Source organism: Thermobia domestica, chromosome 3 (assembly GCF_964235325.1).
Source record: "Thermobia domestica chromosome 3, izTheDome1.hap1.1, whole genome shotgun sequence".
In the NCBI taxonomy this organism is placed as follows: Eukaryota; Metazoa; Arthropoda; class Insecta; order Zygentoma; family Lepismatidae; genus Thermobia; species Thermobia domestica.
In genome coordinates, this window is record NC_137456.1 from 158,724,938 (window position 1) to 158,740,952 (window position 16,015).

Genomic DNA, 16,015 nt, shown 5'->3' on the forward strand with positions numbered 1-16,015 from the left:
TAAACGAAAAGTAGTCCCATATAGTTGCTTGATGATTGTCACATTTGCATTTGGTATACGTAGTCTCGGATTCGATTCTTTCGGAGCATAAACTTTTACTATGATCCAACATAGTGAGGCAAATGGAAATGTGCTTAATAAACTAGTAAGATATGTTGATTGATTTGTGTATTTTGTCCGCAGCGAGTATATATAGAAATAAACCTACGATTTAAGTTCAACCTGAATTTCAGTGCTCACTATGAATCGAATCCAAGACCTCGTGTATGAAAGACACAAGCGGCAGCAATTAGATCAGCAAGAGGGTTTGGTACTGTAAAATATCGGTTCAATCTTGCACGTTTTCCGTAAGGTCTGGTAGAAAACGTACTTTTTCTCTATTTCATATATACAGAAGCGCTTTGATTTTAGTTTGGTAGTACTTGTTCGAATTTCTTCTTCTTCTTCCATTAGGTGCTCGGAGGGTTTTTCTAATAGCGCGTAAACGTCATACAAGATGTGATTTCAGCTTGACGCCAACGACGTACCGTTTTTCTTGGTTTTACAATATTATCTTGCCTGCATGTTCTAGATTTATTTCGTATACGAAATGAGCAGAGGTATTGGACTGTTCCGGAATGTACTAACTGGGGTTCTCACAAATGGGATTGTTACTGCATGATTCATGTTTCAGATTTATCTTTACAGTTGTGTAGTTTGAGTTCCGAATTATGTTATGAACTCTCGCCCCGGGTCGTAGCCCCTATGAAATTTTTAGTTGTTTATTAATATATATGTCTGGATGTAAAGTAAAATGAAGTCAATCCCCTAAAAAAAAATATCTCGGATTCCCTGTCTAGCTGTCTTAGTGCTCTCGCTAGGGCCTACTCTACCTTTTATATGATGTCCTTGGTTGTTGATGTTGTAAGTGGTTGACAATACATTATTTGCTTCTGCGTGAGTTCGTTGTGTGGTAGATGGTACAGGTTGATGTTGCATCAAGTTGGAAGTTGTGGAAAATTCTGCGTTTCAGCATTGAATGCACTGGTACTGGAGTTGATCGCTGCACTTCTATTTTCGTATTTGCCTGTAAAATAGCCCCCTTTTGTGGGCAGGATCCATGATGTAGTATTCGAACAATATTTCTCCTTGGTCCATTCGAACTTTTCAACTTAAGTGTTCCTGAGATGTAAAGACAAGAAATTCTGTTAGGCAAAGGCTTTCCTTCATAAACATGGAAATCTTGTCAGTATCTGTCGTGATTGTCTTTGCCTTCACCTTCAAGAAACACAAAAAACGCACGAAAATCTTTACTGAACTGAATAGATTTTGGCTTCTCTCTAATCTTTTATATGAGATATTGTCTACTGAAAATCAGATTTGTATCTATAGCAAGTACCGTCACCAGTGAACAGCGACCACCCGCACAGAAAACAAGCTCGTCACTTGATCAGGAAGACTTGTCAGATTGGTTATGGGAAGCGAGAGCGTGTTTTGCTATATATGCCTTTGAAAAGTATATGGACACTTCTAGTACAGTAAAACCTTCCTTAACGGACCTCTCTCAATAATGGATACCTCCATAATACAGTCATTCTTCTTCGTCTCGGCAGAAGTATATGTACGGGTCGACATGCTATAATATGTATACGGACCTCTCAGACACTTCATTCCACGGACATTCTCAGGCAAGGACAGTCTTCTTTTCCTCCAATGTTTTAGTAACCTCTTCACAACGGACAAGAATTATTCTTAGTTCTCACATATTTAACTCAGAAAAAACTTTCTGCAATTTGGAAATAAATTTTGAATTGATTCTGCAGTTACAAGAAAATTTCGAATAAGACTTAGTGTCTGTAGGTCGTAAGCAGACAGTTATTGAATTTTTTCCTCCAAGAAATTCAAGTGTTAAATTTGGTAATTTATCTACACTTACTATATTTGATAATAATGTTGTATGTCATTGGGTTACTTTTAGTACAGTCAATCTACGAATTAAGAGATTTTTGGAGAGACAAAATGTACTTGAGAAGAAAAAATGAAATGAAATCTTTAAGTTTTACGTCCCACGCTTATGCCAGTTAGGCTAAAGGAGACGGTAATGATGAGAGATGAGTGAAATGGTGGAATGAAGAAAGTAGGAGGAAACGGGAGAACCCCGAGAAAACCCACGAGCACGATGTTTGTCCACCACAAAGTCCACACGGCGCGAGCTGGGATCGAACCAGGGTCCAAGCACCGGAGGTGAACGCTCTACCACTGAGCCACCGCGCCCCCTACTTGAGAAGATAATTACCACACATGCAGTATATTTTGCACTACACGTCCACATAAACACATCACCCAGCGATACTTTAATTTTCTCAAAGAGAGGGATTTCCCCCTCATTACCTACTAATTCGAACACTGATTAATGTGTTTTGATGTTAACATACATTTATATTTATGACTAATGTATTCATTTAAACTGCATGCAGTTATCATATAAGCTATAGATAATCTAAATTTATGTAACCTTCTTGCAACGAACACCTTACATTTCCAGACAAATAATCATAATACATACATGTCCGTTATTCAGAAGTTTCCCTGTATAACTAGACTAGTCTTATTACTTCTCCGTGTCGCTGAAATTAATAGTTACACTTCCGACAGGGTTGAGCCAAGTTGAGCCACATTGGCATGGGAGGCAAGTAGGAAATGTCTGAAATGACTGACAATAGGGATGCGCACGAGACGAGTCGAGACAGGATTTTCCTGGTAAAATTCGAATCTAGACACGTCTCTTACAATAGAGAAATATACAATTTTCGAGTCGAGACATCACTTTTACAGCACATTTTCGATACGAGACAACCACAAATCTTGTCCCGTGCGCATCCCTAACTACATTAGTGTCGAATCCATGGTTTTCGGGGTCGCTAAGCTATTAGGTGACTATCGCGAGTTGAGGCATGACGGGTATGTCAGCCAGATTATTGGGAATTTGCAGGGAAAACGCCGAAGGCGTTGTTCGTACATCTTCATACATATATTCGTATTTTAATATATGGATATGAATGTATATTCCAGCGTAACTCTGGAACGACTGAAGCAACTTCAACCAAACTTTGTAGACATATGACCTACGATCTAGAAAAAAAAAAAAAAAAAAACTATGGAACTAAGACACTACAAGGTGTGGGATTTTGAAGGGGTAAAAATAATGCAAAACGACTGATATTAGCGTGCAGTCCACGTAGTTTTCAAGAGTCTCTTTAATGCATAGCGACGCTTTCAATGCCGTTTAAGTCCAAGTTGAGCTCAATCGGTAGAAGGTGAGGAGCGGAAGGTGAAAAATAAAGTGTAAAAAATGAGTGAGATTTGTGCCAAATTCATAGTTTTTCGAAGGTCGGGAAAACAGCTGACCTGTTAGAAATGACTTTGGAAGATAGTTAGTACGTATCCATCTTAAACTAGATTTTAAAATCATATCAATTTGATTAAACACGTATTCTGTGGGGTAGAATGTTTCAATATTTATGCCAAAAGTAGAGTGTCTGTATTTTTCCCATTCAATTTTCATTGATATAAATACACTGAGAGGAAGGAAATTCAAATATTCCTCATACACTTATTCTGTCTGTGCGAAGAACGGGCATTTTACCTAGTAACGATATAATTTTCATTTCAATTATCACATTCTGTATATTTAATTTGGCTTTGTTTCAGATGGTTATAGAATTATCTGTAGTGATTTTTATACATTTTGCAGCATCACTAATTGTTTGGTCTTCGCTACAGCTGAAACATACGTACCTACAACGAAAAATAATGATCTACGTTACTAAAATTACGAAACCTCTTATTTGCGACTTTTAAATGTTATTTTTAAATTTGTAACCAGGAGCGTCATTTCAGATCTTGCTTGGTGGGGGGGGGGGGCAAGACCCCATGATATTAGTAAAATTTCGCGTTGTTCACTGATTTACTACTATTTTGTTGATAAAATCTATATACATCTCAAACTCAAAGGGGGGGGAATTCCCCTCCCTGCCCCCCTAAATGACGCCCCTGTTTGTAACACCTTAATAATTGGTACACATGTTCTTTGTATGTGTTTTCCTGGAATAGATCCCCGATGTAGGTACGGTACATATGGTCCGGCTTTAGTTTTTCTTTCACACAGACTCAGTACTGAAGTATAACATCAATTACTAACTAAACAAAACAAATTTAGTGTTGCATATATGAGCAAATGTACTTACAAGATCATCAGCTAACATTATAATAATGTGAGGTCTTCTTGGTGTCGTGGAAGGGTTTGCTAGACTTAAACATACACAGAAGCAAAATATAAGCCATTTCCATATCATTATGCTTCTATTACAGTTTAACTGCACCTGAAAATACAAATAAATAAGTAAAGAAGAGAGTCTGTGCTATGACCAACGAAACATAGTGTCACGTCAATTGCTACTAGTTGTTGTAACCTTCAACACGGTACATTAAAGCGTACTTAAATTTAACACTTTTTTTTTTTTTTTTTTTTAGTTTGACCACCAACCACCTTAGCTTCCATATCATACTTAGGCAATTACTCAAGGACTTTGTTATAGAAACAAGCGAAGGCACAGGCAGTAACATCTATTGCCGTTATTATTAGGATTTAATGTATTAAATCAGGGACTCTCAACCTTTTTCAACTGACTTGCCAGCATTTTTAATACAGAGAATATTAATGTACAAATATTCAAAATTATTCTGGTAAATCACGATTTCTTTGTTCCAAGAGCCAAATTACATACTTGTTGGTTTATGTTATAAATAAGCAACTAAATTTTAGTTCTTCTAAAATGCAGATATACAATATATTGAAAAATCAACTATTGTCTGAATGAACTCACTGGATTGTTTATTAAAATATACCAAATTTAAAAAAATAAAATAAAATTATGTTAAGTAAATACAAATATTTTTCATTATGATTCAGCGCTCAGCTTATTTCTGTATTGTTTTTGACAGTACGTGATAGAAAAAAAATCTACATTTAGAACGATAAGTAACTGCAACCATCCCGCAAAAGATATTTTCCACTTTATCGGGTGAAAGAGGATATTAGGAACTTTCTAGGCTCGATTTACGACTCGGCCACTTCACATTTTTTCTCATAAGCAAGAGAATATTTTCGCATAACTTTGCAGAAGTCGGAAAAGCATATAAGAGTATTAAAAGATACCAGCACAGTTTAAGTGAACTTAAATGTGTACGTACCATGAGCTGTGAATGAATAAGTTTAATCCACTACAGAAACTAAAGCGCAAGTATGTTGCTTTCAACAATGTTTCTAATTTTTGTGACTTGCTGTAAGCTTTAACGAATCAGAAAGGTAACCCTGTAGCAAAGTATTTCTTTGCTTTTAGGGAAGATTATACGAGGGCGGGGTGAAAAAGTTATCGGCCTGACAATGAAAGACTGCGAATTTCAGTTCAAAAATTATTTTATTTTTCGACATAATCTCCCTTAACTTCAATACACTTGGTCCAGCGTTTCTCCAACATCAGTATTCCTTGCCGGAAGTAAGAGTCTGGAAGGTTGTGAAAATAATCATCGATGTGAAGCGCTTCCCAGAAAGAAATTTTTTCAAGTTTGGGAACAGATAGAAGTCCGATGGTGCCAAATCAGGAGAATATGGGGAATAGCCGAGCAAATCGTACCCCAAATCTCGCAGTTTTCCCATTGCCAACGTATTCTTGTCCACAGTTGCGTTGTCCTGGTGAAAGATCATTTTCTTCTTCTTTAAATCAGGTCTCTTTTCGCGAATTTTGTCATCCAGCTGGTCAAGAAATTTGGAGTAATATTCGCCTGCAATTGTTCTTCCTCTTGCAAGGTAATCAATTAACAAGATCTAGGGATGCGCGCGAGACGAGTCGAGACAGGATTTTCCTGACAAAATTCGAGTCGAGACACGACTCTTCCAATAGAAAAATATACATTTTTTCGAGTCGAGACATCACTTTTACAGCACATTTTCGAGACGAGACAGCCACAAATCTTGTCTCGTGCGCATCCCTAACAGGATCCCTTTCGCATCCCAAAACACACTGCCCATGACCTTTTCGGCCGATACGATCGTCTTCGCTTTCTTCGGCGCTGCACCACCGGCTTCCACCCACTGCTTAGACTACTGTTTCATTTCTGGTGTGTAGTGGTGAACCCATGTCTCATACATTGTCACAAATCGCCGCACAAAATCGGTCGGATCCCTTTTGAATCGGTCTAAAGATTGCTGCGAAAATAGTTTTCTCATTTGGTTTTGATCGGCAGTCAACAAATGCGGCACTCATCTTGCGCAGAGCTTTCGCACCCTTAGTTCTCGGTGCAAGATGTTTCGCACCCGTTCCTCCAATATACTCACACTCTCAGCTATCTCAATCACCTTCACTTGCCTGTCGTCCAATACGATATCACGCACTTTTTCGATTGTTTCCGGTGTGGCTGCGGTTTTCTGTCTTTATTCACGTGGGTCATCTTCGAGGGATGTGCGACCACGTTTAAATTCAGCTGTCCACTTTTTATCGGTTGACATGGAAGGAGCAGAGTCCCCATAAACTTTTGTGAACTTCGGATGAATTTCTGTAGGGGTTACCGCACTATATTCAATAGCCTTTACCGCTTTTGCTTTACGGAATTCTGTATTGAAACCGGAAGTAATAGTAAATTTGAACCACTTGGTTTTGGTAGAGTGTTGTGGATAGTCATGGTATATTGTCTTGAGACACTGAATCGTTTACCAAAAAAAAAAAAAAAAAAGCTTTTCGCTATCTGGTACCGTTTTTTGTTCACTGGCGATAAGCGTTGAAAAACCAATATTGAAACCGCAATTAATAATAAATTTGATTCAGTTCCGGTTTCAATAGAGTGTTTCGGATAGTCATGTTATACTGTCTCGAGATGTTGAACTTCGTGGTGGACAAACACCGTGTGCGTGGGTTTCCTAGGGGTTCTTTCGTTTCCTCCCACTTTCTTCATTCCACCATTTTATTCATTCTTCATCATCACCGTCTCCTTTTTGGCCTAGCCGGCATAAACGTGGGACGTAAAACTCAAAAATTTCATTTCATTTTTGAATCGTTACTCCCCCGCCAAAAAAAGAAAACACTTCTTGTTATCTGTTATTGTTTTCATTCTACAGCGATAAACGGTGAAACCCGAAATGATTAATTTTAATCACTTTTGCTTCAACAGAGGGTAACGGAGTAGATGGAACCTTTCCTTGGGACGCTAAATCGATTGCAAAAGACTCCATTTCGATATTTCTTATCGTTTTTGCTCTGATACCTGTCGATAGACCAGCGTTTCCCAAACTTTTTCAACTTACGGCACACTACGGATGTTACTTGGATTCTCGCGGCACACTTATAGGCATTATTATTTGTAAATATAAAACACAGTGGTATTTTTTCTGCGATTATTGATCTCCTCACAGAGAAGAAAGCTCTTTCACTGTTTTTCCCCCATGGTAAATCATTATGCTTATTTTTTATTCTAATTAGAAATAGAAAACAATTGCAATGAAAATTGGACTCAGGTTTTTAAAAATACGCTTTCTTTTTAAAAACTGTATCCAACCTTTTACTAAGAAGGAACATCACTAAATAACGAACGAACAAACAAATCTCTTTTACTTTTAAAACACAAATGTAGGTAATCTGTCGAAAGGATTGAATGATATTTTAAATTTTTAAGTTACGAAATAGTCTACAACAATAAAGAAGCAATGATGGTCATAACAATTATAACAAATACTTTTTTCAACATTATAAATGTACAGAACGGTAACCCGGCATGAAACTTAAAATTGTAGATTCATAGTGGAGGTTCATAGTAATGTGAAATACAAATATACATGGTTCCCTACGTTTTGCAATTTGATTGCTATAAAATTAATAATTTTGTTTCGATTCCTCGCGGCACACCAGCGGCCCATTCACGGCACACCAGTGTGCCGCGGCACACTGGTTGGGAAACGCTGCGATAGACGAACGGACAAAGACTCGCGACACTTATACATAGCATAGTTGGAAGTCTGAAACGAGATGGCTCAAACGAAACGATCCAGGTAAAATAAATGTCTACTGGGAAAGTAGCAGGAAAAAATGTACAATGGGTGACTAGTGTTATCAGTGATTCATGAAATGATATGGAAAAAGAATAGAAATTACTCAAACACCTTCAAGGAAGAGGGAAAAAATAATTTATGGGTGTTGCAATTAAAACATGAGAAATGCACTCATCAAAGTACTGGAGCAGGAATATGAACACTTTGTAAATAGAAAAAAAAAAAACAAAAAAAACTAGATACTTTTTGGAATGTGGTTGTGGAGGAGAATGGAGAAAGTAATGGGACGAACGGGAAATGCTAGGAACCATAAGAGAGAGAAATAATGATATTGGTGGAAACTGTAAAGAGGAAATAACTGATTGGTACATTTTCTCAGAAGAAATAATATTCTAAGAGCCATGATAAAAGACATGATGAAAGGAAAAATAAAAAGGGTAAAACTACAATTGGAAGACAGTATTGAAACTTATAATTTACTAAGTCAAGCTGAAGTGGTTAATTGAAGATCGTACTAGAAGAAATCTTCTGAGCTTGCAACAAGAAACATGCAAGTAATAGTAGAATGATGATGATAGTGATGATAAGTAATGAACAAATGCAAGATTTTCAGTGGACTGGAGCTTGCTAGAAAATTTACATCTACGGCTGCGATGTAAACCCAAAATTTTGGATTTTTCTCTTTATCTCTTTCGTTACTGTTCCACCAAAAGATTGAACATTTTAACAGATGGGGTATTCAGAATACTGTTTTGCTGAATATTGTTTATGGTAAACAAGTTCGTAATATTGTTTGTAGTAAAGAACATTGTGTCCGTGGGTTTTAAGTAGAGCAAAATGATACGAAAGAGATAGCGTAAAGCAGTTGTTTTGGAATAGATTTAGCGTTCTAAGAATAGGTACCATCTTATCTCTTAATCCTCTGTTCAAACTGGAAGTGTGAAGCGGTTAGCGTACGCGCCTTTGGCGTGGTAGACTCAGGTTCGATTCCCGGTGGGAGCTCATGTGGTTTGGATTCCACGTTAATCAGTAGGTCCACATCTCATATAGCCTTGCTGCTGAACGGGACGTTCAACTCAAAATCAACTCAACTCAAACCGGAAGTGGTAAATTAACTTGCATACCAATACACGCTTTCCCCTCACACCTATTCTGTCTATCAATACAAAACTTGGTACACACATTCAGGGCCGGATTTAGGAGGGTGCACCAGTGCACGTGCACCCCCCTTCGTTGTAAATATGCACTATCTAAAATGAGAAGCTAGCAGTAAAAATAGCAGCAGTTTTGGAAACTTTCTGCCGTCATAGTTTCGTTTAGAGCTTAAAAGAAAGGAGTTTTGCAAATGCAATAGTTCAAATCGATTTTCTGAAGGTTGAAGGAAAAGTATTTACCAAGCAAAGCAATATAACACTTTTCAAGTAGGGAAGAAAATAGACGCCAGAAGGAGAGAACAATTTTTCCTGCATATCACTTGCGACCTTCTTTAAAGTCACCCCCTCCGTTATGTATCAATGAAGTCAAGACTATTGCCACACGACACTTTGAAGAGTTTAAATGAGACTTGTTATCTTGGTAGTTATGGTGAACGCCCCCCTCAGAAAATCCTGGATCCGACCCTGCACACATTTCTTATCCACTATAGTATTTTTCGAGATAAATTTGGATTGTGTGCTTTTACCCGGGGCCACTGCAGAGGGGCCCTAAGGTGATAGAAGGGATTTCTGGAGGGAATTTTCCCGACCTTCTTCTAATTTTTCCTGTTCAGGTACGTTATGGGTTCCTATACATAGCACCTGTGAAAAGCTTGTTGCTGAAGAGAATGAACTATAAACCACGACTTCCCAATGACCAGTGTAGCTGCAATATCTATTTCACTTCGAGTCTAAGATTTTCTTTATACTAACAGGGTTAATGGGCCCCAGGGACTTACTCCGTTGTCCATGGCACCTAACTTTTTGTGCATGACCATGTCTTTGTTATGTTTATCGAATGGACTAGGTTTGATTCTGATGTCCCGATGACAGGTTCATGTCCGTTCCTTGTAAAATTGGTTGATTGGTTGCTTAACACTCCTTTTCAGTACCGATGTCATCTATATTTTAATATGAGATCCTAGACACATGAACTCCCACCGAGAGTCGAACCGGGCCCAGATAAAGATGCAATTCAAACTAAAACCTTAAGTTTAAATTTGGAGTATCCTAACCAGATAACTAGGAGATTAAATTTTAAACGATGAAAGTTTCAGATTTATATTTCAATGGGTTCAAGAAAGCCATAAGTCAGAGTCATAGGTTTTTAATTTAACTACTTAATTTTATTTCACATAGTGCAATAAGGCCTTCGTAGTGTATATAGAACAAATTATATTAGTGTGGCGTATTGAGCTATATTATACCACGCAGGAGCTCATTTTGAATAATAGATTCGTGTTTTAAACATGGTAAACCACAGCCATCCTAATGAAAAATGAAATATTTCAGTTTTACGTCTCATGGATGTTCTGTACGGTAAAGGAGACGGATGATTATGGTGGAATGAGATTGTGGGACGAAACGGGAGAATGATAGAAAACTCACGGACACAATATTGTCCACCACAAAGTTACATCGAACCAGGGACTCAAAGCATGAGAGATGAGCCAGAGGCGTCATTTAGGGGGGCTGGAGGGGGCAATTGCCCCCCCAAGAGTTTGAGGAGTTCATATTCTTTAATCGATTGTCCACTAATATACTAGCACAAAACATGAAAGTCTTTTGTTGGTGGTGCTCTTGCCCTCCTCAAGCGAAGTCTAAAATGACACTCCTGAGATGAGCGCTCTACCAGTGTCACCGTGCCCCCTCCCCAGCCATTAAAATGATTAAAAAATAGATTAATAATGAAGTTCGTTTACATGCTCATTACGAAAAATATACTTAGGTAAACAAAACTGAATGGAAATATTTCTGAAAACTAAGTCGATCTAATTTTTTTGGTGTGTGTGTGTGTTTGTGTGTGTGTGTGTGTGTGTGTGTAAATTTCAAAAATAATTTAAAAAAAATATTATCAGTATTTTTAGTTGAAGAAATATACACAAATTCTGAGCATTTGACTAAGGAATATTGATACTTACTTTGATAAGTAGTTGAATTTACTTGCCGTGTTAACTATCTGCACGCGAAGTGATGTATTCGGAAGGAAAGAAAATGTTCGAATGGTAGTTCACGGAAGACTACCTGTCTGTTTTGTTATCCCGTCACTTGGATTTCTTTTTATTTAACGAAATTACACCTCAAGAAGCAAAGAGAATGATTCCTTGCAATATCCATCTACCCAACGTTTCTCGCACTCAAGGTCACGTGATGCCCTGTAGCGCTGGGAATGAACCTAAAAGAGTTTGATTCACTTGTCGCCGCCTGGAATTTCCGTTAATTTTTACCTGATGTAGACGGATAAATATGATTTTTTGTAACATGCGTTTGAAAAAGGAAAATGAATACACTTGCTATGACGTTTTACTCAGAATCACGTCATATATTCATTTTTTTTCTTTTCGGAATAATGATACATTTCCGAGCTTACAAGGAACCGGCTTATACACGTGTGCCTTCTTCCTTCAACTTGGTAACAGAGACGTAATGAGGGTGAAAAATGGTGAATATTTTTAAAAATAACTACTTTATTCAGTGAAATAATCTAACATTGTAAAGTAGACTTTTTCTCATGTAAAATTTAGGTTTGAAAAAATTTTCGTTAGGTTATTGGATGCATTGTATGTACAGTAGGAAGAGCCCAGGATTATTACGTTCAGAACCCTTTAGAAATAATATGCAGTACTAGGATAAAATGAAAGCCTTTTAACTAAAAAATATAACGTATCTTACTAGCCTACCTGAAGAAAATCTGCCTTGTACGCCCAAAATATACAATAAATTATAACAATCAAATTATTGTGTGAGAAATGGAATAACTCTGTTCAACATGTGATGTAGCACCGAAATCACAATATGGTAAAACAAAAGATTTATATTTAAACAAAGATGACTGATCACCTAGAATGTCCATCCTCTCTTGATATTTGTGATGCGAACTCTCTTGACATGTATTTCCCGGAAACGATATCTACTTTTCGGGCCGCGGTGACTTACCGGTAAAGCGCTCACCTCTGAAGCATGAGATCTCTGGCTTGATTCCAACTTTCGTCAAACGGGCGTTGTGGTGGACAAGCACCGTGTGCGTGAGTTTTCTCGGGGTTCTCCCACTTTCTTCATTTCACCAATTCGTTCATTATCATTATCAGTCTCCCTTAACCTCGTAGCATAATTGTCGGACGTTAAACCTAAAAATATCTTCTTTTAAACTTTCTCAATAGTTCTGATCTTCAATAACCTTGAATGTCCTCATAGTGCAATCTCGAGGTTAAGGGGCCGCGGTGGCTCAGTGGTAGAGCGTTCACCTCTGGTGCTTGTGATCCCGTGTTCGATCCCATCCCCCGCCAAGTGAACTTTGTGCTGGATAAACACTGTGTGCTTGGGTTTTCTCGGGGTTCTCCCGTTTCCTCCCACTTTCTTCATTCCACCATTTCATTCATTACTCATTATCACCGTCTCCTTTAGCCTAACCGGCATAACTGTAGTACGTAAAAAAAAAAATGGTTGGAGGTTTTGTTGCTGATAAATTATACACTTTGAAAACCTGGTTTTGATTGCTAATTGGCACAAAATTCTCATTGTTTGCCTAAAATTTTAATGATGAAGTTTGAGTTTCGAACTCCCCCTTATGAATATATCTGCTGAAAAATTATATTTCGGAGACCTGATAGGAGCTCATGTGATCTGCATCTCATACAGCATTGGCGTTGAAAAACTTCAAAGAAAGAAGCAAATCGTTTCAAGTAACAATAAACATCATTATAATTTCATATATGAGGTGCTATAAAGTTTGAGCTAAATACAAAAAGTGTCAAAATTGATCATTTTTCAAGTAAATAACACTTGCCTACAGTTAATATTTTTTACACGAAAATAGACGTTCCTTATAGTTCTCAAGCTCCTGAAAACTATTCTGAATTTAGTTCGGTCTTGCACTCACCAGTTTAGAAATAATGCAAGTAATAGTATCAAATTACGTTTTGAAAAATTAAATTTTGCTTAAAAGAAAATTTTAGACTTTCAGTTAGAAGCTTCTGCTCCCATAGGTTCATGATTAGCAGTTCCGGATTAAGGAGGGTTTAGGGGGGCTATAGCTCCAGGCTTCCAGCTGGACAAGGGCCTCCAGTCTTACAAAAATCTCAACTGACTATCTAGAAAGAATAATGTACGGTATATAGAATCATCACAAAATAAAATATGACCAAAAATATGAAACATATTTTCTTAACTTTCCTACTGTACTTTCACAGAAATGTATTATATAAGTGAAGTCCGCAGAGGGGGGGGGGGGCAGTTTTCTTTTTAAGTAATGGGCCTCCAGATGGGTTAATCCAGCCCTGATGGTTAGTATGATATTATCCTTGTAATGTATATATTTTAAAAATATTTAAATACGAGGGCTATCCAGAAAGTAGATTACGTTTTGGAATAAAAAATCAACAAAGTATAGGAAACAAATTTTATTATATACAGATGAAAGCCACACACAAATACTACTTTTCGACATAGTCACCATTCAAATTAAGGCATTTATCGTAGCGATGTACGAGCTTGGAAATTCCTTCGTCGAAAAATTCGGCCGCCTGCGACTTCAACCACTTCGTTACCTCTTCTTGCAGCTGTTCGTCGTCATCAAAACGCTGCATAGCCAGCCACTTCTTCATTGCTGGGAATAGGTGGAAGTCGCTCGGTGCCAGGTCGGGACTGTACGGCGGATGAGGAAACAACTCCCACTGAAAAGATTCAAGAACTTCACGCGTGACATTTGCCGTGTGGGGCCGGGCGTTGTCGTGAATCAACAAGATCTTAGAGCTCAACATTCCTCTGCGCTTGTTTTGAATTGCTCTTCTGAGGTTTTGCAGAGTTTGGCAATGCCTTTGAGCGTTTATTGTAGTCCTCTTTCCAGGAAGTCCACCAAAATCACACCTTTTCTGTCCCAAAAAACAGTCGCCATCATCTTCCTTGCCGACATTGTTTGCATGCATTTCTTGGGTTTTTGGGGAGAACCTGTGTGCCCCCACTGCATTGATTGCAATTTCGTTTCACAGTTCACGTGTTTCACCCATGTTTCGTCACCAGTAACGATGCGATCGAGTAAAGAGTCACCATCCTTATTGTAGGCGTCCAAAAAGTGCAACGCTGCAGCCATTCGCTGATTTTTGTGGTCCTCTGTCAAGATTTTTGGAATCCATCTTGCACAAAACTTGTGGTAACCAAGCTTTTCGCTGATGATTTCGTGCAACAAACTTCGCGAAATTTGTGGAAAACTCAAAGAAAGTTCCGTTATTGTGAACTTTCGATTTTCACGGACTTTAACATCGACTTTTTCGACAAGTTCGGCAGTCACTTTGCTGGGTCTCCCACTTCGAACTTCGTCGTGAACATTGGTTCGGCCATTTTTAAATCTTATGACCCACTGTCGCACTCCACCTTCAGTGATAATGTTGTCCCCATACACTTCACACTGCTGCCGATAGATTTCTATCAGTTTACAGTTTTTTGCTGTCAGAAACCTTATTACTGCACGCACCTCGCAGCTCGCGGGATTTTCAATTAACGCAGACATTTCAAACCGTCACAGTATCTTAACGGAGCACAGCACGAACCTCTCACTAGCACGGCTAGATGCCGACTGAGCTGCGCAACGCTCTGACCCCAAGATGGCCGCGCTAGCCCCGCCCCTAGCGGACACAGACGAAAACGTAATCTACTTTCTGGATAGCCCTCGTATATATTGTAATTTAGGCACCCATATGAAACGCCAGTGTCAGGTATCTGCTCAAAAAATACTCTGAAAAATCCTGCAAGTCCTAGATTATATATTTGAAAACTTACATAGAAGGACGATTAGTAGATGTGAATCCAAGTCTCCCGTGACGAAAAAGCGTACGCTAATCATATAACCAAGAGAGTTAAATTGTTACTTGTGTTATATCTCTGGTGTGGCTTCTTCTTCTGACTTTTGTATTTCTTTCTATTCAATACTTGCTTGCTGATGGTATTTCTACTATCGTGGCGGGAGATTTGATAAGACTACAGAAAGTCTTTGTAGATTTTTGCATTTGTGGACCGTTTCTGTCTTAGTTACACAAGTACAAATAACATGTGCATTCGAGAATAGTACTATAAGTACAATGTGTAAATTGCGTTTGCATGTAGTCGCAACATACACCAGACAATTATTTAGAGAAGGTTCTCAGATTGGCACCAACCTATCTCGTTACACCATTGTATCGCCGTACACTCAATTGATGCAGGCATTCAAAAGTCTCCTTTGAACGCTATCACATGCGGATATGATTTTTACTATCAGCATTTCTTCATTGTTCATCTGGATTTAGCATACTAGAGTCTTCACATTGCCCCACAGAAAACAGTCCAGTAGTGTGAGATCTGGGGACAGGGTAGCCACACAACAGACCCCACTCTCGCTATCCACCGCCCAAAGTAACGTTGATTCAAGTATTTGTGCACAGCGTGTCCAAAGTGGGAGGGAACACCACCATATTGGAACTACATCTGAAAAAAAAAAAAAAAAAGACACCATAGGCCTACACTGTAAAATTATCTTCGCCGTTTGGACGTTCTGGTTAAAGGTACGAACCTATCAACTTCTCTACAATTATGTCAGCTCCAATACTCACAGAAAATATATCTTGATGCAACATAGATATAGTGGCATATAGATTGATATAATCTGTACGTGGGTGTTTGGAGTATTGTAGAATTCATCTCGTGAAATATACTTTTCATTAGTGTACGAAACGATATGAGGAAACAATTGCTCCACATTACACCTTTA

General features: G+C 38.2%; 1 protein-coding gene across 1 annotated transcript in view; it reads right to left on the reverse strand.

The window, feature by feature from the left end:
* The window catches only part of LOC145680838 (arylsulfatase B-like), a gene marked incomplete in the record, with an annotated part of 226,445 nt that overhangs the window by 53,499 nt on the left and 156,931 nt on the right, over nucleotides 1–16,015 (reverse strand). The window contains 1 exon segment of the mRNA XM_081751944.1: nucleotides 4,227–4,361. Coding sequence (XP_081608070.1) covers nucleotides 4,227–4,334 — 108 coding nt within the window.